This window comes from Magallana gigas, chromosome 9 (genome assembly GCF_963853765.1).
Source record: "Magallana gigas chromosome 9, xbMagGiga1.1, whole genome shotgun sequence".
NCBI lineage: Eukaryota > Metazoa > Mollusca > Bivalvia > Ostreida > Ostreidae > Magallana > Magallana gigas.
Genome location: NC_088861.1, coordinates 8,969,354 through 8,994,619, shown reverse-complemented (window position 1 = coordinate 8,994,619; position 25,266 = coordinate 8,969,354). Strand labels below are relative to the sequence as shown.

The following is a 25,266-nucleotide window of genomic DNA, read 5'->3' as shown; positions in this document are numbered from 1 at the left end:
ATACCATACCACATTTTGTGCAAATAATCCATTTAAATAATTCTTCATTTCGTTTACTACTGTTACTAATTGTATTTTACTTGCCCCAAACTTTCTCCTATTAAACAACCTTTAACCGTACTCGGAAAGCGGATCAAGAACTGTATTTTTTATGTATGTAAACAAACCAGTGTTCATGTATGGAGCTGGTGATCGGTGGTTCAGAGACAGGTAAAATAAAGAAATCTGCAGTAAATGGTTTGTGGATATTTTAGTATATATATTTACACCGAAAGTGATAGGGCAACAGAAGAGAAACGAATCGGACACTTGCCTAATGAAGACGCACATGTACAAACCCCCTTGCACTCTCCGTCTCGTTCTTTCACACAATGATCGTTCAATTCTTTTATTGACTGTCGATTGCCGATCAAAAGGTGTAGAAATCGAGGAATTCATATCTATCACTTCGACTGGCAAGTTAGTAGGTAATACATGTGCATTATACATTTACGGTATTTACATGAAATGAACGCTTAGCACATGCAACTTTTAAATATTATATTTTTTATAACGCCGTACTCTGGACCGTAGCTTGAGGCTATGGTTTAACGCTCGTTTACATAGAGAGAGAGAGAGAGTTTTGCACAGAATTTAAACATAGGGGATAGTCGATTTTGAATGAATAATATTTGGGGGAAGTGATCTGTTCTGAGAAATCCTTCAGCTCTGGCATTGCATAAGCGTGTACTGATAAGTCCGCCTAAGAAAAGGAGTTAACCAATCATAAAGTTTTCACAACGACGGCGTGTATAATTTATGCATGACGTAGCTGACAGAAATGATCGTGACGCTATAGGAAAAGTCAAACCAAATCGGTTTTGATAATATACCTGGTTGAGTCAATGCTTTTACCTCGTCGACTTAATCGACTCGATTTATTACTTTATAGCGATCGGCGACAGTATCAACACCTTTAAGAATGTGATCAAATAATGTGTATAATGTAGCTGTTCTTTTTCATAGTTTCTTAAGTAGTTTAGTAGTAGCTTTAGATTTTGTTTTCTTTGTTTTTTACTCATGTAATTTATTTTTTGGTCCTGAAGAAGGGACGGGTTGTCCCGAAAATTTGACAATTTCTATTGTTCGTGTCGTTAGCCATTTTTAGTGCTTTATATATTCAGCTTACTGGCTTAGTATCTATATATTAGATCCGACACCTTAAAGATGCCTAGTGTTGTTGATTCTATTCAGTGCTTTATATATATATATATATATATATATATATATATATATATATATATATATATATATATATATATATATATATTATGGACTAGGTGAGCAAGCAGTTGAGCATCTATTCCCAGGGCTCAAGCTTTTGCTTTGCTTGTTTGTTAGGGATGCCCTATAAGGCAAGAATTGATGCCTGGCTCCCACATTTTTAAGCAGCCATGGCCAATCATCGCCAAATAAATATCAGATAAAATATTGTGTAGTTGTTTTTCATTGGGCGATCCCCCAAACTTGTTTTGTTTTCTGTATTTCGTCTTTGATAATTGTATATAGATTATTGTTTTAGATGCATACATAACAATGTTATTGCAAGTCTTGAAAAAAAGATTCTTTGAATATCTATATTACATTATCATAAAAAAATTAAAGATGTACAACAATTTGATTGATGCAGAAAACGAAAATTTAAATTTTCTTAATTGTTTAATCTTTAAATTAAAAAAAAAAAACCCAGATCCTTTTTAAAAGGAATTAAATGATAAACAAAGTCCAAGTAATATCTTAACTACATGTAAAGTGCATTGGCCGTATTTCATGTTTTACAAAAGGAATATATGAAAGAAAATAAATTTTACTCCATGAATTATTGCATTTCATGACAGAGTCAATTTCGATTAGTTTTACATTGATGTTATGTGTGTTGTCAAACTAATTGCAAAATACATCGCAACTGATTAGAAAAGTAATGAAATTGATGACTATGGTTTAAAAATCTTCCCTTGTATCTGGACAGCCAATAGAATTGGTCTATTACGCAGTACTGTAGCATGTTAACTGTACATATTGCCAAACCATCTAAACAAAGCAATTTATTGTAGTGTCAAAAAAACACCAAAATAACAATTTACGAGGCATTTGTTATAATCAATTATTTATAGTATAAATTAACGATGTGGTTTTGTTTTTTTTACCAAAATGTAGTAAAGTGCTCCATGATATATCTCTGCTTTTCCTGGAGAACATCAAAGCTACAGAATGGAAGTGTGAATGCATAGATTCAATTTTTCAAAAGACTGAAATGGAAGTTATCAAAAGCTATATATCATTTGCATAAACAGAGGCACTTATCCTAATGGGTGAGGCAACTACCGCGAGTATCGCAATGTCTTATGATGTCAATTTTAAATTTCAATATCTAATATCAATTATATCAAAACATAAAACCTTTAAAAATCAATATACATCAAGATTAAGTCAACATTTATGCAAGAGCGACTTTGTATATCTTACTCTTTGCCTTCTCATTGCAAGAACATCAATCGGTTCATGCACTTCATTATAGTATCACAAAATATATAAAAAGCTGTTAAATCCACAAACCGCGTATAAAATATAGCAAAGTAAGACAACCAAATATGCTACATGCCTCGTATATAAAGAATTTCTCAAAGAAGGCAAACAAGCGTTATTTTGCTTATTTGGAAATTAAGTTTGATTCTTAAACTAACTTTAAAATTCAAATCAATCTAAATCTAAATTCAACGGTAAGAATATGATCAGTAGTAGTAACGTAAAAAAATTTGACACCTCTATAACAAAACCCTCCTTTTTCATTATTTCCCCAATGATAGCCAAAGGAGACGTGATTTTCAAAAGACCAATTTTTTTTCTAAAGGTACTCTTTGCTTGGTTTAAACATTGGTTGCAGTTAGGCAGTTGGAGATCAAGATCAATACATTGCTTTGGAAACTATTTTGTATATTTGAGAATACATGGATTATGATGATAACGAACAGTGCTTCAAAATCAACAGTCCAAAGGAAAAATACAAAACCGGAGCAGAGCAAACACGGACCTCTATAAAATTAGAGGTAGAATCTGGTGCCATGACGGATTGAGCATTTTTTTGCTAAATGGTTACAGTCGGTAGCCGAGTGGTTAAGGTGCAGGACTCATGACCGAAAGGTTGTGGGTTCGAATCCTGGCCGCGGCAAGGCGACGTTGTGTCCTTGGGAAAGACACTTTACATGTTTTTCCTCACTCCACCCAAGTGTAAAAATGGGTACCTGGCTATAGACAGTGGAAGATATTGTCGGAATGTGAGTGTTTGAGCGCCTTAACGGCTGCCGCACTGAGAAGGCTCTGGAATGCTTTAAGGTCTGCTGGGGTAATAATTGTAAAGCGCTTTGAGAAATGGTTCGCCAATTTTAAAAGCGCTATATAAAAACTTGCAATTATTATATATTAATTATAATTATTACACCCGCCATGTGCTATTGGTCGTAATCGGAAAAACGGAAAAATCAGCAGACAATGCGGTGATTAATAATGGCCTAACAATAAGCATGAAAAACGTCAGTCAGCATTCGACCTAGAAGAAAATTCTATTTCCTGACAAGGTCGTTGTACCGACATTAGAACTAAGAAATGGTGACTTTAATCGAGGCTGTTGATAATCTTGTTTTATCATCTTATTTTACAGTACTACTTAGCTTGCCTCGTTTTGAAAATTGTTCATACGTAGAGCATACCCTTGCGTATCGAATCAATTGAGAGACAAAATCTCCATATGCAGGTAATGAAGGTATATTGCTACATAAGTAAGGAAAGTTGACGATATATTAAAATATAACAATATATTTTGAAAATGGGAATAGAAACGCTTAAGTGTTCAGAAAAGTTAGTTTTGAGGTTTTTTTTTAATGAAACAAATTGTTACTCATTTTTTAAAAAGAAAATCATTATTAAACTACCATTAACAACACTGTTTGGAGAAAACGAGCTACTCTTTGTTTGAGTTAATGCTATAGTTTGTTTGCAACAAATTTTTGCGATTCCTTTATTGCCTCTCCGTCCAAAAAACACCAATGAAAGATTTTTTTATGATATTATGATGATTTCAACATTAATGTAAAACTATATAGGTATTGATAATCAATAGTGGTACATTTATTCGTTTAAAGATGTTCAAACAGTACATCTTTATATAAATGAAGTAGTACCGTTTGGAATGTTAATATTCTTGCATAATTTGTAGTGCTGGGTATCAAACGCCTCAAACCTAATACGCAAAACTTGTGATATATCATTAAGAAATCTAGCCATCTTGACAACAAATAATTACTACGCAAACAAAACTTACCCCTCCAAAAACGGGGGGGGGGGGGGGTAATATATTTGATGTAATTCTCAAGGGAAAGAGCCTATCAACGTATTTCTTTGTAAATGCTTGGTAAGTATTACGATATACACATTCTCTTGACAATGCCCAGAGATCACTTAGAAGGATAATTTGTCAAACACTAACCGTCAGACTAATACAGTAATAAACGCTTGCCATAAATGTTTGAAAATGAAAACGATAGATTACATATTATAATTATTAGTAATGAAATTTTAAAGTATCAATAATATTACTCAAACAGTTCAATGCAGTTTTAATCTAAGTTGAATAAAGGTGCATGAAAAATGACAATAACAAACTGTCAACCATTTAAAAAATCCATAAAACGAAATACAAATTCAAAGCAGAGCAACACGAGCATCTAAAAATATAGAGGTAGGATCAGGTGCCTAGCTAGGAGGAGTGAACATCTTCTGCTGACCGGTCGCACCCGCCGTGTGCTTCTTGTCACAATTAGGCATGTCATAATCGAGGTAAAGGTCAAAATCGGGAAAATGTTATAATAGGGAAAAAATGAAATGTTGAATTAAATGGCATTTTTGTCTAAATGTGTAGGAGTTAACTTGAAATTCCCGACAAAAATGTAGCCAATGATCCATATTAAGCACGTTTTTTATCAATATTTTTCAATTATTGGTTGCTTACTATCTAAAATGCCGTATGTGCCATTTAATATCAAGTTTTGATTAATTTAAAACCTACCATCCAGGATTTTCAATTTTATTATCGACATTGATTAAAAAACCCCATCTACTTTTTTCAGAAATTACCTAGTGGTATTGCACAGCTGCACAGCGAGAAAAGGAGCCGATGTGTAGTTTTTTCTCTTGACAAGTATCTGCCCACCGGTACATCCATTGAAGCTGTTGTCTACTGACACATTGTAGGCGTACCAACAAGGGGGCGTGGCACTCATACAGGCTGTAAGAAGAAGACTGCAATATGATATTTCTTTCTAAAACAAAAGACATGATGTTTATCTCCTATATATGTCTTTCTGTACGTCTGTCCCTCTCACTCTCTGCCTCTCTCTCTGTCTCTGTTACTCTCTCTCTCTCAAGACAATGTGAGATTTTTTCTAAAACAAAAGACATGATGTGCTTCTCTATCTGTCTTTCTGTCCGTCTGTTTGTACCCGTCTGTCTGTCTGTCTGTCTGTCTGCCTGTCTCTCTCAGATCAGAAAGAAAACCACTTGCCTGGTTCGACTGGTCCTGGTATCTCTACCCCACACTGATACCACGGACTACTGTACCATGAAGTAGCTCCTCCAGTGGCTAGTTTGATGAATTCCTGGCCTTCAGTGTACCGAGCATATGCTGAAACGAACGACAATATATATATATATATATATATATATATATATATATATATATATATATATATATGGGAAATAAAAGGAAATTTGTAATTAAAATCTCTAACAAAATCCATTTTATATCAATTTATTGTAGTAATTATAGGTATGTTGAAAGTACTAGCAAATCTTCGTAAATAGGTCACCGAAGCGTTGAAGCGAGGGCTGTGTCAAAAATAGCTCGGACCGGAAGTATTTGATACAGCACCGTTTAATATAGCAAAGGTTTATCAGACGAGTAATATACACCACACGTCTGATATATATTCAAAAATTAATAGGAGCATATAGGTACATTTTCTTCCTCAACAACTTACTAGTTATTGTATTTAAAAAAAAAATTAAGATAGTTATGGTATTTTATCTAAAAATTTCTATAGATGCGAAGAAGAAAATTGTATTTCAATGCGCTCAGTTCCTCAAATTTAATTGGTCTTCCCCATTATAAAAGACTGTTGTTTACCTGGCGTAAACTCTTGTGACTTTTATAACGTTACTCACTTGATTGATTAATATACTCGAATGAAAAAATGTTGTCACGTAACCAATGTATTGACAGGCATATCACTCTATTTTACTAAGGCCAACACATTATTTTCATCTTTATTAAAAAACAACAAATGGCTTCAAATCAGGCTGTAATATTTTCTTAGGAATAGCGAAAATGCCTTTATCGAGTTTATTCCCGTAACAGAAATGTGTCAGAACTATGGAAACTGTTTTAACGGTGTCGTTTTTATTTACTCGTCGTATAAAGATGGGGCCCCAGATAGTATTTACAGCATATCATCATTAATTGCTTTTGTACAAGTGTTTAACGTTTAGCGAGACATTTTAAATAATCAACCAAAATTTCAGCGTCAATCGTAGAATTATAAGAAAATTACAGAGCCCTCAATTTTGTTAGGTTAGAGTGATATTTTGTTCACATGAGTTTATTACATTCAGCTTTTTAACTTGGTTTTCCTATTCCGCATTTAAAATGTAAACCAAAAAAAAAATTTAAGATCTGTGTACAAACATAAAATTGTGATCAAAGCCCTGTGTCTTGCTTATAATTTGAAGTTTAACACGCAAATATGGTTAGTAAATAGAAATTATAAACAATTAAACAGAAGAAACATGCACTAAAACAAATAAAGATCACAGTTTATTTTTCAAAATGAATCATATATATACCTACGTATTTCCGTCAGCGATATTAAACTCTACTTAAACTGAATAAATAAAAAAAAAAACCGCCGAGCATCTCAACAAAACACATTGCATTAATCAACCATTACGCAAAAGATCATGCCTAATTACCAGTAGAATGAATTGTATTTTTGTACTTTGCTAATACATCAGATTTTGTTTATTTTTTGCAGGTACATTTAATTACGTAAACAGTCAACTATCTGATTAATCGAAGTCTATGTTTGATTTCATACGTAAAAATTTTAAAATACAGGCGATAGTTCCAAAGGTTACAAAGCATAAATAATGAAAATGAAACTAAATCAAAACGAGCTAACATAACACCACCATCAAATGTGAAAACTGTCAACGCATTGAAAAATTTAATCTCATTTTACTTCACAAAATCGGCACCAATGTATCTTGCATGTATCAAAGATTCCCTTCGCACGCGAACTGTTGCACAACAAACAAATTCATCTTTGTCAGACCAACCCGTTTAACAAGCGTGAAACATGGCTGCTTTAAACATAGAACCTCGTTCAAGAAATATTGAATACCGATTCCGAAGTTATAAACCGATTAAAACACGCATTTCCTTTATCATAATTTTCGTAAAAACTCAGATTTAGAACAGAATTAGCCCATTTTTGCAATTTATAGTTTTCTTTCCATAAATATTATTTATGCTAAATTACGTTGAATTTAAATTCAGTAGTTCTGGAGAAGAAGATTTTAAAAAATGCACCCCCTTTTTCTACAGTTTTGAGGTTTTCTCCGCTTTGAAAAAAGATCGGTCTTTCATTTCTGCAATTTATATTTGCCGTCCCATAAGAATGCTTTGCGTCAAATTTGGTTGAAATTGGCCAAGCGGTTTTAGAGAAGTTGAAAATGTAAAAAGTTAACAGACGGACGGACAGACGGACGACGGACAAGATGTGATCAGATTAAATCACTTGAGCTTTCAGCTCAGGTGAGCTATTAATCAATGCGTGTTCGAGAATGCGTTCAGGCGTGTTCTCCCTTACTCGAATAGATTTGTTTTTGGCAGATTTGCAGCAGGTCTACTGTATGTTTGCAGCCAATAAAGTAATTCGAAGGAAGAAAACGTTCTAGTTTGCATATGTTCGCCGCTTGCTGCAATCTTGCTGACATAATTGCAGCAAATACTACAAACTTAAAGCATATTAAGAGATTTTTTCTTGTCTGCAGGAGCATGCATTGCCAGAAACATAACAAACCAATTTTATTAGCAAAACACATTTAACAAAATGGAAAGCAAATCATAATAATTTGCTGTTGTGGAAGGAGTCTTTTCTGGTTTTCGACTTCATTAAATCAAGATGTAAGGAAATTAAAATAGTATATTTTTCTTTCTTTTTTTACTATCATACAACTTAGCATATAAAAAGTAATCAATGTTTAGAATCTAACAAGGACTATATTTTTGGCGGAATATTGGCGTAGGAAAATATGTTTCGCAATTCAGAATTGCTGCAGATTAATGAGTCTGTTTTAGCATTTTAAAAACAATACATTAATGTTGGATTTTTTTACTAATGTGAACTAATGATATGATACTTCAGAATATGTTTTCAAAATATTATTTGCCACTCAAATTCTTTTTTATAAGCCTTTTAAAGCGCTCATTCTATACATTGATTTGTGTGAAAAAATCACTAAAATAAGTTTTTCTCTCTTATAAGATGGTCAATATATTAGCCTTTCTGTCAATTTATATCTTTATATCAAGTCTTCATAATACGTAAAAATAAGAAATATCTTAATATTGAAAGCATTAAAAAAATAATCAAAATTCTTCAAAATTTAAGAAATTAAGAGGAAATGCGGGCTAACCAAAATCAATTTTAGTATTAATATTTATTCCAATTAAGTAGTATAAGCTGATAGACATTCTGATATTCTATCATTTCATTGAAGAATAGAATCTTTAACTGGAAAGAGCTATATTTATTTTTATCATCCTTTAAGTTGAGGAAAAAGGTAGTGACCTTGACCTGACCTTTACGCGAAAACAAAAAGGTCAAATTTGATTAAACTGATAGAATCATTTGGTAAAATGATCAGTTTGACTATGTCAAAATTTCATTAATATCAAATTATAAGAAGTATGTTTGATAACGAGAAGACTCATTCGTTATGACATGCATAACATTGATAGAAATATGTGTATACGTGTACACTTTTTAAAATGGCATATCGTCTTTTGCCCAATGATTAGAGATCAAACAGGAGAAAAATAGAAACGAGGAGAAAACAATCCTGTTAACAGTATACATGTATATAATTGCATGATTACATTTTAGAATTAAAGCACTATACTTGCCACCGGTTAGGAATTAAACTGTTGATGCAAACATGCTATCTCCTTCTTCAATTACTTACCCGCGGTGAGCGCAGGTGCACTATCATTCCTCTCAGGGAGAACTGCATTTACCTCCAGCCCCCCAACCAATTCACAGTGGTCAGCTCCCTCGCCCGACCCATCACCAATGTTCAGAAACGTATCCGTTAAATTTTCTCCAAGAAATATCTGATACCTATCAAAATTTGCAAAAATTTAAGCTTATATCTCAGGTTTGATGCTGAATAACTTAACAAGAAAGGTTTCTATTGTAAGTTTATAATTGTAGAATTCTGGAATCAGCTAGACATTGCTGCTTTGAAAATTTGTCAATATCAATCATTTGTATTATTTTTCATTTAACCTTGATTTATTTCATGGTTTTATTCTCCAGTGTCGTATCAAAATTGGATTTTAAAAGCTTAAATTCTTTTACGCTCGATTTTGACATAGAAAACGCATTAGGCAAACGAGAAAACGTATTAACGTTCACAAATATCATCATTAAATAGAACAAAAAACCAGAATCTCAAAGATTTACCTTGTCGAGTTGCAAAGTTCTACTCCAACAATAGGAGCAGAAGAATATTTGGTCTTCATGACGTACTTCCGGCCACCTGTACATCCGTTCCACGTAGTATCATGAACAAAGCTATACTCATACCAACACGATGTCGTAGTGTTGAAACAAGCTAAAATTGAACATACAGGTCCGAAATATAACTATATACATGTATTATATACAGTTAGTTCAAGCATATCTTTTACAACATACACCATAGCATAGCACAGCATTGAAATCTCATAACATAGCATCAGAATCTAATAGCAAAGCATACAATCTCATAGAATCGCATTCGTCATATCATGCCATAGCATACCATAGCATAGCATACAACATTATTTTAACTCGGTTTTAAATATTTTTATTTGAAGAAATAAATGCTCACTTAATAGATTTGTGGTAAACTTTGGCTTCTTATTATTTTACTTCGAAATGTGTGGAACTCTTCTATGTATGGAGGCGTTTTCGTTCAAATCTTATAGCATACCATAGCATAGCATACCATACCATATCACTGGGTTCTTCATTTCAATTTCTCATAGCATAGCATACAAATCTCATAGCATGGCATACAAATCTCATAGCATATCATTAAAATCGCATACCATAGCATAGCATAAATTTGTAAAAGATATGCATGAAATGACTGTAACCTTTACTATAGGAGGCAAGTGTGTTGAAATAGTCTGTATACAGACATTAATATGACATGAATTCAATAAGCGTTGTTTCTTATATTAGAAGAAAAAAAAATCATCTTTGTGTTTTTTAATCTAAATCTAAAAAATACCCCATATTTTAACTAACCTCTTATTTTCATTTTGTTTATGTGGATTTTATCAAGAAAACTCCTTAAGAGCTATAATAACAACACTTTGAATATAAGCGATTAAAGAGTCAAACATCATATGAATGCTTTTTACCTCCACTTTTTAAGTTGATCTATGTGAAGTATAATTGATTTAAAGTACCTAGTTACACCTTGACATATACTTTTTAAGTCACTATGTCACAAGATGGTGATTTAAATGTTTTGTTAAATTGTTTGTATGACATGTGGTGATGACGAACAGTGTTCAAAATCAAAAGTCCGAAGGAAAATACAAAACCGGAACAGAGCAAACACGGACCTTTAAAAAACTAAGAGGTAGAAACAGGCGCTATTGAGGAATGAGCATCCTATGCTGACCGGTCATACCCGCCATGTGCTCTTTGTCGTAGTCGGGTACAACGGAAAGTCCGTAGACAATTAGGTGATTAGAAACTGTTCATACGTAGAGCATGCCCTTGCGCATTGAATTACTGAGAGACAAAAACTCCATATGCAGGTGATGATGTAAGGAAACTTGACTTTAGAAAATTTGAAGTCATCACGTTTATAAATTTTAAATCTTCGTCAAAATTTGATAGTCGAATATTGAGTAACAAGCGAGATACAGAGTTTGAAATTCTTTGTTTTGTAAACAAAGCTTGAGTTTTGTTATTGTATTTATTGTATTTAATTGGTGTAAGTTTTAATCAAATGTTGCTTGAATCAGTTTATCTTGTTTGGCACGAGTCATTTTGTCAAAGAAATGATAATTTCTAACTTTAGATTATTTGTAAACAATATAAGACTTGAGTTTTGTTTACATAACAATGAATTCTAACCTCTGTATCTCTCTTATAACTTGACTTCTAACATTCAGTTTTGGTCAGTCATTCAAAATGCACAAGTACCGTATACAGGGAAATGAAATATTCGCCCCGTCTTATTTTCGCTCCATTCGCCCTCGTTATCTGCGTTTGAATTTAAAACTCGGCGAATCCCAATATCTCAGATTATTTCTCTTTAAACAAAACTGTGTCCGGGCGAATTCAAGACGGGGCGAAAGTGGTTGCAATTGTAGGAGGACGAAAATTCCATGGGGCGAAAATACCCCTGTATACAGTTATCTTTTTTATACATATGATTAACCTTAGACTTAAAGCCTTAAACCAAAAGTATGTCAAAACTATTGATTGGAAATTAGTACATCGTTGATAATGGGAATCCACGATTTGGTTTTCATTGATGATATTTGTTCCAAGGAAGTGTCCTGTACTTTAAATTGATTGCTATCTCTGGAATTGTTTTCCTTCGCCAAAAATACAAAAAAAACCCCAAAAAACTTTACTCCGTTTTTTTTTTATCAATAATTGTTCAGGAATTAATCTCAACACAGGTTACTATACACAAATGCATTTCTATCTATAGTATATTGTTAGATTGAACAGAAAAAAAATACCAGGAGTATCCAGCAGCGGTTCATCACACGAAAAAGCAGAAGATGTCCAAGTTCCATCACCTCTGCATTTAGAGGTTAAAGTTATTGAAGTATCCGAGTTACACGTATAAGTTAAGACAGTCCCGATCTTGGTAGATGTGACCTTGACCCCAGTTGAATTGGTGTCAGGGTGATTGACAGGACAATCTAAAATAAAATTCCTTAATTGAAAGTAATGGAACAAAACATAACTTAAAAATGGCTTACTATTGACGTTGGCCATTCTTCTAAAAGGGTACTGTATAGTAAATTATTTCATTTTAAGAAATAAATCACATAAAATTAAATACTTTTAAATATTAGCTCGTTCACTTTGAACCCCCCCCCCCCCACAATAATGATATAAAGATACGTTAATGCATGTTAATTTGAAATTATCAGAAATATTGTTCGATCGAGGTTTTTTTCAGTACTCTGGAACTTCATATTTCAGACGTGCTGTTGCGTGTTTAAAATAAACAACCTGCTTGGACCGAGAGATTGTCAAACCGATTATATTTACATTTTACAGTGTCTTTGCCTGTGATAACACTACGTATCGATTTTGTACTATAAAACCCATAACTTCAAATGACGCCAAATTGAAGCGCCAGCGGGGTTTGCTTCTAACACTGTGCGGGATAGTTATGTCAGTGTCAAGGTTGCATTTTTGCACCCGATGGTATTTTCTGTAGGAATTTGATTCAGACATGTAGTTTTTCTTTAGGATATTAATTTTTCCTATTAGATTTCATCAAATTCTATCGGAATCGAAATTCCTATAGGAAGTCTTGTATTCCGATAGGAAATTTGAATTTATCCATTGGAATGTTGTTTTTCCTATGGGAATTTTTTTTCCTATAGGAATTTATTTTTGAAAGGTAAGTTTCTCACCTGAAAGGTGGTTATTAACTCTTTAAGCAATGGTCTAGCATATGGCATATTTGAATTTTTCGATATATGCAGCTTAGACGGGTGCAAAAATACCACCTTGGCACTGGCAAAATTATCCGTCACAGTGTTTTATTTATATTTAAATATTTAATCTGACGATGGCTTGAAATAATATTTAATACAAGATATAAAGAATCATTCTGTGAATATTATGAGGTGATAATTTCGGTCGGGGCGTGATCAAATCTATCATAAAGCCATTCGGGCTTTATTGGATTTGATCACGCCCCGACCAAAATTATCACCTCATAATACTTAAAGAATGATTCCTTATTTCTTATATAAACTGTGAAAAACTACAATCTAAAGATAATAACGCACGCATCAGGCGCATTAAAATTTAAAAATGGTATTCAGTTTTGTCAACAATGCACCGTGAATTTGAATGAACTAAAGGCAATAAAAATAATTAGTTTCACTAATAACTTAGTAAGAAAATACTAAAACTTAAACATATAATGACATTATTGTTACATGTATTGATTTGGTCTGGCATCTAACTGGTTTTACCAAAATATTTTTGGGACACTCTGTCAAATTCAGCGATTACAATGTTATCCTATATATAAATACGTGGGTCTTACAAAACTATGGCAAAGTAGTAAAACGTATACCCCTTTAAAGCACCTAATATAATGTATTATAGAAAAATCATTTTAACTCTAGAGGAAATAGTTTAAAATACTAATATTGTAATAGTTGTGTTATTATATTAATAAATATTTCAATTTAAAAAAGAACTATTGAATATATCAGTTTTTAAAAATATCAATTAAAAAACTTCAAAATTAAGCATTAAGCTGAATATAAAAAAAAGGTTTTATAAACTCAATACAGTTTGTCTAGATATGTCTTAGTATTTAATTTACGTAAACATTGAAAACATGAGGGTCAGTAATGTACTATTTTGGAAAGAGGGCTACAAAGGCTAAATTCTTTCAAGATGGGCTTAAAAGTTTTCAAACTGTTTCTATATGTTTGCATATTTTTATGCGAAAAGTCTACCAAACTCTTTAAAATTAAGTTCTAAATGTTAAACTGAACCTACAAAACATGTTTCAACCATATTAAAAGTGAAAAGTTTGCATGTATAAAAAAGAGATATTCAGTTTTTAACGAACTGTATGTTAAAAAAATAGCACAATTTTTACACTTTTTCTACGATAAAACTCTGCATAAAAATATAGTTTCTGACAAATCTTATCTGTTTATGAATTTTATTGATTTCCTAGATGAATGTTGTGTGATAATGAAATATTAACCATTCTATCCTTAGAAAATAAATGAATTTAAACTTATTTTAACTATAATGATCAAGTGAGATGTGGATTTTTAAAAAATATGACGAGTGAAATACATATCGTACATAAAACATTCATTTTTTTAACCCAGCAGCTGCAACCTAACCAATTTGCTTTAAACGACATAGACAGACAGAATTTTGATTTGAGACTTCAATGACATCTTCTATTATTTTGATTCATTTATTTCAGCCCATTTATGGATTTTGCTTGCGTATACATGTAATTTTGTTTCCTTCTCTTTTTAAATTTCATTTATTTCTCTAATTATTTACAAAATCGTTTTTCGTCATTTCCTATTTACTGAATCCATAGTACTTTTATTTTAAATTATTAACTTTATATAGATTTCTCAAAAAATTGAAACAGATACTCAGTACTTCATATTTACTACATACTATGTAGACTAACCTGATTTGACGCACGTTGGTTCATTTGACGCAGTGACGCAACTTTCTCTTTTTGAGCATGACGCATTACAGGCCTCAAAATATTCCTGAAATACATGAAACAATAATATCAGCAAACTTAGTTTGACCCTTAATTCTACACTTGCCCTCTAAAATTCTTTAAGGTGTATTTATTTTTCATGCTAGTTTACTGATATTTGTTGAAATAACATCAAATTCAAAATTGTTTACCTTCCAACTTTTATTCTTTAACATTTAGTTTTTAAAATGTAAAACTTTAATAGGAAATACTTCAAATCATCTTTAACAATACTCAAAGATTTTTAAATGAAATGACAAATGAAAATTGGAAAATAAATTGATATTATTGATAGTGGGCACAACAAAATATAATGATAATATAACCTGTGGTATTTGGTTCCGTTTGATGTAGATGAACTCAGAATCTGACGTCATGTTGGATGGATTCGTTGTGGCGTCACTGTATGACAACTCGCACTCCAATCTTCCTCGGTGATAATTAAGCGACGCACACGAAATTCTTTTCGAGCATTCTCGAACACACATAACCATTCCAATCGGAGAAATTTTCTCTATGACAAATCCAGACAATCGAGACTCTGGCGTAAAGAGGTCGTAAAGTCCTGCATCAGAACCGTGTATGGACAAAAGAACAATAATACAAACAAATTTTGGAGTCATTCTTGTCATGCATGTAAATCCCCCATCTGACTCTTTGTCGTATGAAAGGATTTTTAAGACACACTGTGGATGCTTTAGTTTCGTGTCATATATATGAGGGCGTTACTTAGTGTCCTGCATACAACCAATGACGCGGGGATAGCAATGATGGAAATAATTGCAACTTTCTGTCAGGAGAAAAATTATCTGCTGGTCGCTGTCGGTTAAATTGTAGAAGGCAGAGGAAAAGATAATATGGATATAATTTTGCAAAAAAAACCCAACCCCCCCCCCCCAACAAAAAAAAACACACACCAAAAACTGATGTTTTATCAGGTCGTAAAGTCCTGCTTCAGAACCGTGTATGGACAAAAGAACAATAATACAAACAAATTTTAGAGTCATTTTATGAGTTATTATGATATGATTAAACATGACATTTCATTGTGTTTACCAAATTTTTGTTTACATCCTATCAAACAAAGCTTTTGTTACGATGCATCATTGAAAGAATTTATATCTTAAAACTTACAAACCTGTAGGCATCTGTCATTTACTACATCTTGACCTAAACAGGAATTTCGTCTTTATGCAGAAAAATTGATCTAGGATTTAATAATGTAATAATCACACTACGTTCCTTTACAGATTTCAAATAGCAAGTGCGTGGAGTGAAAGTATTATATTAATATGAACTTAATTTTTAAAGTGTAACAGGCGATCATTTTTCAATTTTATGCCATTAAATATTTTAGAGATACTTTACTGTTTAATATATTGCACAGTAATATATAGAGATGTTTATTTGTATAGGAATAGGATATTAGGTTTATGGAAGAGTGCTTCAATGATTGCTGTGATAAAGGTTGACGCCTCCTTCTACAGCAAAAGCCGGTATGAACATTTTTAAGTGTGCTTTCATTTTTTGACGATCTATTTTTTTTTATTTACAAACTAATAAAACTTAATTGTTTAAATCATTTTAAGCAAAATTATATTTTGAATTTGCAAAATTTTTATTCCTAACCCAATCTCTTCCATAACGAAAAAAAAGAAATTAAAAAAAAAAGAAGGACAACCAAATGCCTCCAATGTATCAAAAGCCAAAACAAATAAAACTATGACTACTACAGTGTAGTAACCGCCGAATTTTTTTTTTGCTACTTAATTAAAATGTTTCTGAACATTAAAGAAAGTACATTGGTCCTACTATAGGAAAGGGTATGAATGACGGATTTGGACCACAAAAGGAGGCGATTCAGGAATCCCAGTCCACCGAGCCAACTGAAAGTCCATAATGTCTAATGTATCAATGTAAGAAGGAACTCTTTGACCATGGATATTGCAAAAAAATATTTATCAATCTTATCCTGAGAAAGATCTGTTATTTTTTTTTTCGTGATGGAATTAGTAAATTTATTATTTTATTTCCACTTACTTTAGTACAATTTATGAATCTTTTGACCTATGATCAGTCAAAATTAATCAAATTCTTGAAAAAAAAAATTGTATAACGTTTCACGGGTAATTGATTCCAATCGGTATTGTTTTATTTTATCTAAAATATGAATTTATGAGTAGTACCAATATATGATCCATAATTTCCAGAATAGAGGTGACCAAAATGGCTACCCCAAAACAGAGGATCGAACCTCTTTAAGCAGACCCCCAGAGTAAATTTCCACATATGTGTTATAATTAAAACGCGTGTTTTGTTCAATTAATCTCCCTTTGACCGAATAACAATTCTGTCAACAGTCAAGAAGATTGATTTTTCTCCTATCTCTATTTCAAGGTCAATTGTATCTTAGGGAGCGTGATCCAGTAGCTGGGTCCGTGTCTCTAACACATCCAGACATATGCATGTTCAATTGAAGTAAGGCCTGGTGACTGAACTGCAAGTTGGCTTTATATAATACTTAATTCACTTTTGGAATTTATCACACTACTTTCCAGTGACACCTTTACCGTAGGAAGCAATATATTTCATCGCTTCCTTTCATATATATTGACATTTTCAAGCGATGAATTAAGGTGTAAAATTATATTTTTGGAATAACCATGGTTAACTAACATTTAATTTTCTTTTTTTAAGTCGAGATGTAATTCTAGGAAATGCTGTTTATTTAAAACAATTGGTAAAATGGTTCTAAAAATGGAACCCAGCATGTTGAATATCAATTAATTGAGTGATTTAAATCAAAATGCGTACTTGTATTGTCGTGAGTAAACAGCTCAATTTATTGCAAGCACCTGCAATTATCCAAAATATCGTAGTTATAAAGCATAAAAGTTTGGACATAAACTTGCATTAATAAGCTATATATTTTAATTATTATAAAAGAAGTTCAAAATACCTTCATTTTACATTCTCTGTAGTAAAATTAGTATCATTTTGGCATTCTTGTAAACTACAAAGCCAAATGACATGAAGCTGCATTTCAAGTATTACAGTGTATTGCAAGTATATGAAATACTGAAGTTGAAGACGTATTTTCCTAGCGTCTTGTATTGTATTAAAAAAGTGGTTCCATTATAAAGTCAGAGTATTTTCGCATATAATCGTATCGTAAAAAAATGTCGTAAAAAAATGTTTATTGATTAAAGTTGTAATAATGAACTATTTTAATGCACTGGAACCTGTTGTCGGAGTTAATCATCCACTGCATTACTTAAAAAAACCTCCAATAAAGTTTAAGAAAAAAAGATAAAGCATTTGCCTATCATTTCAATAGAAATTTTGACATGTAAGAAACATACGTACGATTGTTACCGCAAAACAATTGATTGTGTTGTTTGGGTGGGTCAATCAAAAAATACGAAGATAACGTGATTTTTCATTGAATTGAAGTCATAACTAACAGGTTAATCTATGCAACAATACTTATTTTATTTATATACGAAGTTTCATTCTATTTGATGAAAATGTATTTTTTGTTTCCCGATTTTGAAATCAACATGTTTTGTCACCACGGCGCACGGTAACGTTGAAAACAACGTAAAGATGACGCACGCACAGTTAATAGAAATCTGCAACCTTTATGATATCACCCCTAGTCTTTTGTGCTTTTCACCATGCAATTTAAATCAGCACTATTTTACTTGACATCTAGTTTGTTCGAAAATCATAAGTTAGTTCCACGAAGTTTCCTTATTTTTTTTACCGCATGTCTCTTCGTTTACAGTAAAAAAAATTCCCTAATTGTCATATGACGTTGTTTATTCTTTTGATAAAATAATAACAGATATTTTACTCTCTTTCGTATTGTTTAATGTTCAAAATACATTTACCACAACTTTACTAAATGTATAAGAGTTAAACACAAATGTGCAATTTTTTTTTTAGACTTTTTGTTACCATTGAGCATTTTCGCACTTTTTATAGGCCTTTTCCCGAGTTAGATCCATACTGTTTATACATTTCGTTGCGCCGTGACGTTCAGCGACGTCAATGATTTAGTCAATTTTGAAGAGGACTGAATGTCTTTATTTACTGATATCTGTTCAACAAAACTATATATCCCGTCATTATTTGGTATATAGAATATCATGACAGTTTTTTTTTTCATTTTGATTTTAGTTTTCAATATTAGTTGGTTTTAAGCCCAATTTATGGAGATATTACTTTCAACGTAATATGATTAATTGTTGACACAACACAAAGTTTGACCATGCGCCATGACCTCATTTTTGCAAGATTAGATTCTAAATAATTCTTAGAAATAAAGGAATATATGACCTTTTTTTAATTTCAAATTGTTTGAAACAATTGCTAAACGATGTCTACTGAATTTATTAATAATATAACGTTAAATAACATGGCTATGGCAAAAGTCTTCGTATTTTTTTATTGACCCCGTAATATAATTATTCCTTGTTTTGAAATGTTTTGTTACATCTTTATTTTTTTTTGCGAGCGTAGTACTTGAAATATATCACTTGTAAAGGTTTGTTGTAAAAAAAACTTCAAATAAGGTAAACAATCGTCCAACGTTTATTGATTCATTGTACAAAACATTACTAACAGTAACTTTACAGTTAATTTGATATTGATGATTTATCTCATTTTTTCTGATCTATTTAAAAAGAATTATATCCTTTTTACTTCAAGTTAACATTATGTAAAGTAAAAAAAAACCCCCGAAATCAAGCAAATAGGTACATTTATATCTGATACGTTGTGAAAACGATTGTTAATCGATGCTTGAAGATAGACGCTATATGCGATATCATAACAAAAAGAGATAATCTGAAAGCGGCAACAGGGCTCTAAAGCTTTAATCAAGTCTGTATAGCAATGATTTGCATAAAATAACAAACATGACAAAATCGTTGCATCAGGAATATGTTTTACGCATATACCTGACTTGTACATTAAAAATTAACGATTATATACGAAAATTATAAAGTTAATGTATATAATATGATTAAATAAATAATATTGACAAATCTGTAAATAAGAATCCCCGTTAAATTATTTTACAAGCAGTGATGAGACTATAGCTTTCACACACGAAAAAAAAATTCTCGGATTGACGAAATGCTGATGTCGAAATGCGTGATGTCTAAATATAGAATTATCCATAGACCACGGTATTTGTTCCGGGAATTGACACTCCACACTCCAAAAAGCTGTGGAAATAGTAGGATGACTGTATATAACCTATGGGTCCGAAACTGAACTCCTGGCCAGCCGTGTTCCTATAGTAGCCTGTAAATAGAATTGTTCAAAATTAATCTATAAGTGCCTATACTTTGACCTAGGTTTCTGCTTCCCTCATTTTTTGACGCACTTAAACGCATACCTTTCAAAGAAGGTATAAAGGGGAAATATCCAAAGTTCCTTCATGCAATTTATATATATATATATATATATATATATATATATATATATATATATATATATATATATATATATATATATATATTTTCCAGTGTCTTTGTCTGTGATAACACTACGTATCGATTTTGTACTATATAACCCATAATACAAATGACGCCAAATTGAGGCGCCAGCGGGGTTTGCTTATCTATATTTTAATATTTAATCGTACGATGGCTAAAAATTATATAAATATAGGTAATAAGGAATCATTCTTTGAATATGATGAGGTGATAATTTCGGTCGGGGCATGATCAAATCTACCATAAAGCCCTTCGGGCTTTATTGGATTTGATCACGCCCCGACCAAAATTATCACCTCATAATACTCAAAGAATGATTCCTTATTCCATATATATATTGAGTATCATTCCCTCTACTTTTACGGAAACTACTAAGTTAAATCTAAGCCAGACTGAAATCAACACACGGCGTTTATCGATTGGTCGAAATCTACAGCGGTTGAAACTGACAGGACTGAAATCTACAAGCCCCGGTAATCGATTGGTCGAAACCTACAGCGACCTAAAAATATCACGGAGTGCACGAAATAATCAGATGATGTCAGACTAAAATTCCCGAGACGATTTAACTTTTCTTTTAGCTAAGGAACTGATGTACAGTAACAGTTATTAAGAGATTTTTGCTTATTTTTATCAATTGGTTAAAAAAATGTAAAATATAAACAATAAAATGCTTTCGATGATGATTAATGCGGGTAATGAAGGTAGTAATCATTGCAGAAAAAAATTACATACGGTAACCAAAGAAAGCATTTTATTGTTTAAATATATACATATACGTACCGTCAACTGATGGGGAGCTCACGTAGTTTCCTGCGTCGAGTGCATTAGCTTCAGACCCACCCACGAGTTCACAGTGATCCGCGCCCGACCCACTACCGTCCCCGATGTTCATGAAGGTAGCCCCTAAGCTAGAGCCAAGGAATAACTTGTACCTGAAATAAAACAAAATTCATGCAAACAGATTGAACACGTTGATTACTAGAAATCAGCATCACTGATTTTTCAACTTTCATCTAGGGATGTTATTACAGGTGTTTCATTACGAATAAAACTAGTCCGTTCTAAAGATAATGCTCATTGAACTAATTATAATTTTTTGTTATACTAGTACTTTCATGTTAAATACTGAAATCTGATTGGTTTAGGTGCAGTCTATAATCCGTTCTATTACCCTCGATGTTAGCAACACACTTAGCAACGGGTAACACAACGAAGTGTTACATGCGCGTAAATTATGCGCGTACGGTTCGCTGTAGAATTCTCGTCATTCCTATTTAAAAGCAGTAAAGTTTTCTTTAAAATTAAGACATTCAGTATAATAAAATAAATAGTGCTTGTTTGGGAGAGTAACAGTTGAAATTGACACCCCTCGAAAACCATTGTCAACCTTTCAACTGTTACCCTCCCAAACAGGCACTATTTATATATCATTAGATCCTTCATCACCTGGTGCTACTGCACAGCTGCACGGCGAGATAAGGAGCCGATGTGTAGTTTGTCCTCTTGACAAGTATCTGTCCAGTACAACCATTGAAGCTGTTGTCTACTGACACATTGTGGGCGTACCAACAAGGGGGCGTGGCACTTATACAGGCTGTAAGAAGTAGATGGTATGATATTACGTATTCTTAATTAATCCTTAATTAAATAAAATCACTACGTAGAAATTTTTACACCTTCTGATTAGTACTTTTCCTTAGAAACTTGCTATATGCATTATTAAGAGTGAATTAAAGGTATTTTTGCTAAAATGGAACAGAAGAAAATCTAGTTCCAGAATTCCAAAGACACATCCCCTGGCTACAGTGAACTGTATCAATACAACTGTCCCGTGTCACATTATTAACACCGTTTTCTCTTCTACTGCCTGTTTATATTTCACACAGTTTTTAACTTTTAAAATTTTCTTTATCTCTACCTCTCTCCTTTTTCAATCTCTCTCTTTTTTTTTTTTTTACTTTCAATCAATATCTTTTCAAAAGGGTTCCCTCTGTGTGTATTCAATACCATGTACCTGTATGTCTGTTAGGATTTGATAACTAACCTGGTTCATGTGGCCAGGGTATCTTGACCCCACACTCATACCACGGGTTACTGTACCACCCTGAACCTCCTGCAATCGCTTGTATGTTGAATTCCTGGCCAACGGATGAACGGGCATACCCTTAAATAAAAGGCATGTAACATTGTTTCTAATATAGATCTAATTAAAACAGTAATTCAGAACGCAGTTTTTCTTTGAATTCTTTTTCACAAGATTTTTATTTTTGCAAACCTTTTGCCTAACATTTTTATGTAAATTTGGAATGCGTCTACTTATACCCGAAAATCACTACCAACATAGCTTTTTACTAATCATGGTGTAAAATTAAAGCAGCCGTTCATACCTTTTTTTTTTTTTTACTGATTTAGAATTTGTATCATTTTTATTTTACCTTTTATAGTAATAAAAAAACTGTTATCAACAACACGTACATATATTTATCTAAACAGTACAGCTGTATATCAAAGTTCACATGTTATAATAATACATAGACTAGAATCGATTTCACCTTGGGGTGAAAATAATACTGCATACAGTATACTAAAATGCAATTTCATCCTGATTAGGATTTGTTGTCAGTATTTTTGATTAAGCCAACTTATTTCTTCAAATATTGTTTTTAATTATGCACAATGGTCACCCTGAATAGAGGGATTACGAAAAAAAATTGTACAAAGCTGCATAAAAATTTGTGTGACCTTTTTGCACTTAAAATAGACAATTTCTTTAATAGTTACAATTTGATTTGAAATAAAAACTTTTTGAATATCAAGAATTTTATAAGATTAATCCAGTTTGCCTAAATATGTATTCAGTATCATTTTGACATAATATAACATGGGGGTCAGTGATGTCAAATTTTAGATATAGGGCTTCAAAGGTAAAATTCTCGCAAAATTTGGCTTAAAAAAAATCAGACATGTTCTATATATATGCATGATTTTATGCTAAACGGCTATCACATTCTCAAGATTTGATTTTGTACATGTCACACAGAACCTATAAAATATGTTACAAACCTATCAAATGTTAAAAATGTGAATAATGAATAAAGTATAATAAAAAGAAAAGTATATTGAAAATTCATAAAATTGCTTGTTTCTGTTATTTTCGTCTAAAAAACCTTCCGCACGAAAAAAAATAGTTTTCCAAAAAACTTGTTTGTTTCTTGAATTCAAATGGATTTTCTTTATGAATGTTGTGTAATTATGAAATAATAATCTATCTGTGATGATTAAATAAATAAAATCATATTCATTTTAAATATAATGATCATCTGCGCAATGAAATCAAAACATGAGGAGTGAGATACCTTAAAGCAATTCCCTTTCTCTACTTATTTATGTAAACTGACGTTTCCTTTATATTCCTAATCACAAATTTTCTCAATGAGCAAATTCAATATTATAAACGAAATGTTCATTCTTTTAAAAACAAAAAGTCATATCAATGGTGATGTTTAAAATTTTTTTGTACTTTGATGAACATCAGATAATGTTGTAGGTTAGCCCAGCAACGAAATCCAAGATGTAGTCAACGATTAATGATGAAGCCTTAAAATTTACCCGTGAGCGCAGGTGCGCTGCTGTAAGTCCCAGGGAGTACAGCATTCACCTCCAGTCCCCCTACCAATTCACAGTGGTCAGCCCCCTCGCCCGACCCATCACCAATGTTCAGAAACGTATCCGTTAAATTTGCTCCCAGGAAAAGCTGGTACCTATCATTTTAAAAGAGAAGAATATACTTGTATAAAGAATATACTTGAAAATTTTTGCCTTCGTTTTATTATTGCCCAATTAGTATTTTTATAAATTATTTCATTTTAAACATTACAGGTTGAAATTCAAAAGCGGATGAAATCATTTCTTCCATTGTGATTTGTTAAAAAATTAGAAGGTATAAGTTATAAAATAACCCCGTATTCAGCAATCACGAATGGTATTGTACTTAAATTATCGCATTTTGTAAATAAAATTATACTTGTCTTGATTTAAAGAAAAGGTGACTTTTTTTTTGGGATGGGGGGGGGGGGGGTGGTTTTCTTTTCTTTTCGATGCATCTAGTTGTAATTCAAAATTTGATTATTCTGATTGATTTCTTACGTATTTTGAATGTGCTTGTTTATATATTCATATATTTCAAGAGATCATTTTTTTTTTTAAAAATGTTTAATTCTTTAAAATGTACTATTAGCTATCTCTATGCTTTCTTCGCTTTGGGCCAATACCATGCATTAACCAGTGTGTCAAGAAATGAAAATTCGATTCAAAGATTTTTATACGGTTCACTTAGTTAAGATTCCCGATGTTTACCATCATTGAGTGTATATATACACATACTAATTAATGGATTAAGATCTTCCTGTCTGACATAAGTGTTAGCATGATGCAAATATTAGAGTGTTTTCCCGATATCCAACAAAGTACCACCCTAAGATTTGACACCATCCAAAGGTTCGTAATTTTTTGTGACAAAAGAATTTATGTGCAGATCCAGAAAAATTTACCAGGGATGGGGGTTAGGGTCCGAGGGAATATTGTGTATCCTTTTTACTATGTTCCTAAGTTACTTTGTGAGTTTAATAAAATTTGAATTTGTCATTTTCCGGTGGGGAGGCGGACCTCCCGACCTCTGGGTCCGCATATAAAGTAACTACGTTGCTTTCATTAGTTTACCTTGTTGAGTTACAAAGTTCTACTCCGACAATAGGAGCGGAAGTATATTTGGTCTTCATGACGTATCTCGTCCCGCCTGTACATCCGTTCCACGCAGTATCATGGACAAAGCTATACTCATACCAACATGATGTCGGGGTGTTGAAAC

General features: G+C 32.2%; 1 protein-coding gene and 2 long non-coding RNA genes across 3 annotated transcripts; all 3 read right to left on the bottom strand.

Moving 5' to 3' along the window:
* Nucleotides 1–5,557: 5,557 nt before the first annotated feature.
* Nucleotides 5,558–9,974, bottom strand: LOC136271246 (uncharacterized). The gene is made up of 3 exons (XR_010709137.1): nucleotides 9,837–9,974; nucleotides 9,337–9,491; nucleotides 5,558–5,716 (listed from the first exon to the last, which is right to left on the bottom strand). It is a non-coding gene; the product is annotated as an uncharacterized lncRNA (long non-coding RNA).
* A 2,158-nt stretch (nucleotides 9,975–12,132) lies between these two features.
* Nucleotides 12,133–15,709, bottom strand: LOC105340506 (uncharacterized). The gene is made up of 3 exons (XR_010709136.1): nucleotides 15,216–15,709; nucleotides 14,812–14,896; nucleotides 12,133–12,313 (listed from the first exon to the last, which is right to left on the bottom strand). It is a non-coding gene; the product is annotated as an uncharacterized lncRNA (long non-coding RNA).
* A 4,032-nt stretch (nucleotides 15,710–19,741) lies between these two features.
* LOC136269757 (fibronectin type III domain-containing protein 1-like) lies at nucleotides 19,742–25,264 on the bottom strand. The gene is made up of 6 exons (XM_066070824.1): nucleotides 25,119–25,264; nucleotides 24,009–24,160; nucleotides 22,444–22,563; nucleotides 21,846–21,993; nucleotides 21,180–21,331; nucleotides 19,742–20,202 (listed from the first exon to the last, which is right to left on the bottom strand). The coding sequence occupies exons 1-6, from the start codon at nucleotides 25,175–25,177 to the stop codon at nucleotides 20,069–20,071; spliced, it is 765 nt and encodes a 254-aa protein (XP_065926896.1). The 5' UTR covers nucleotides 25,178–25,264; the 3' UTR covers nucleotides 19,742–20,068.
* Between the last annotated feature and the right edge of the window lie 2 nt (nucleotides 25,265–25,266).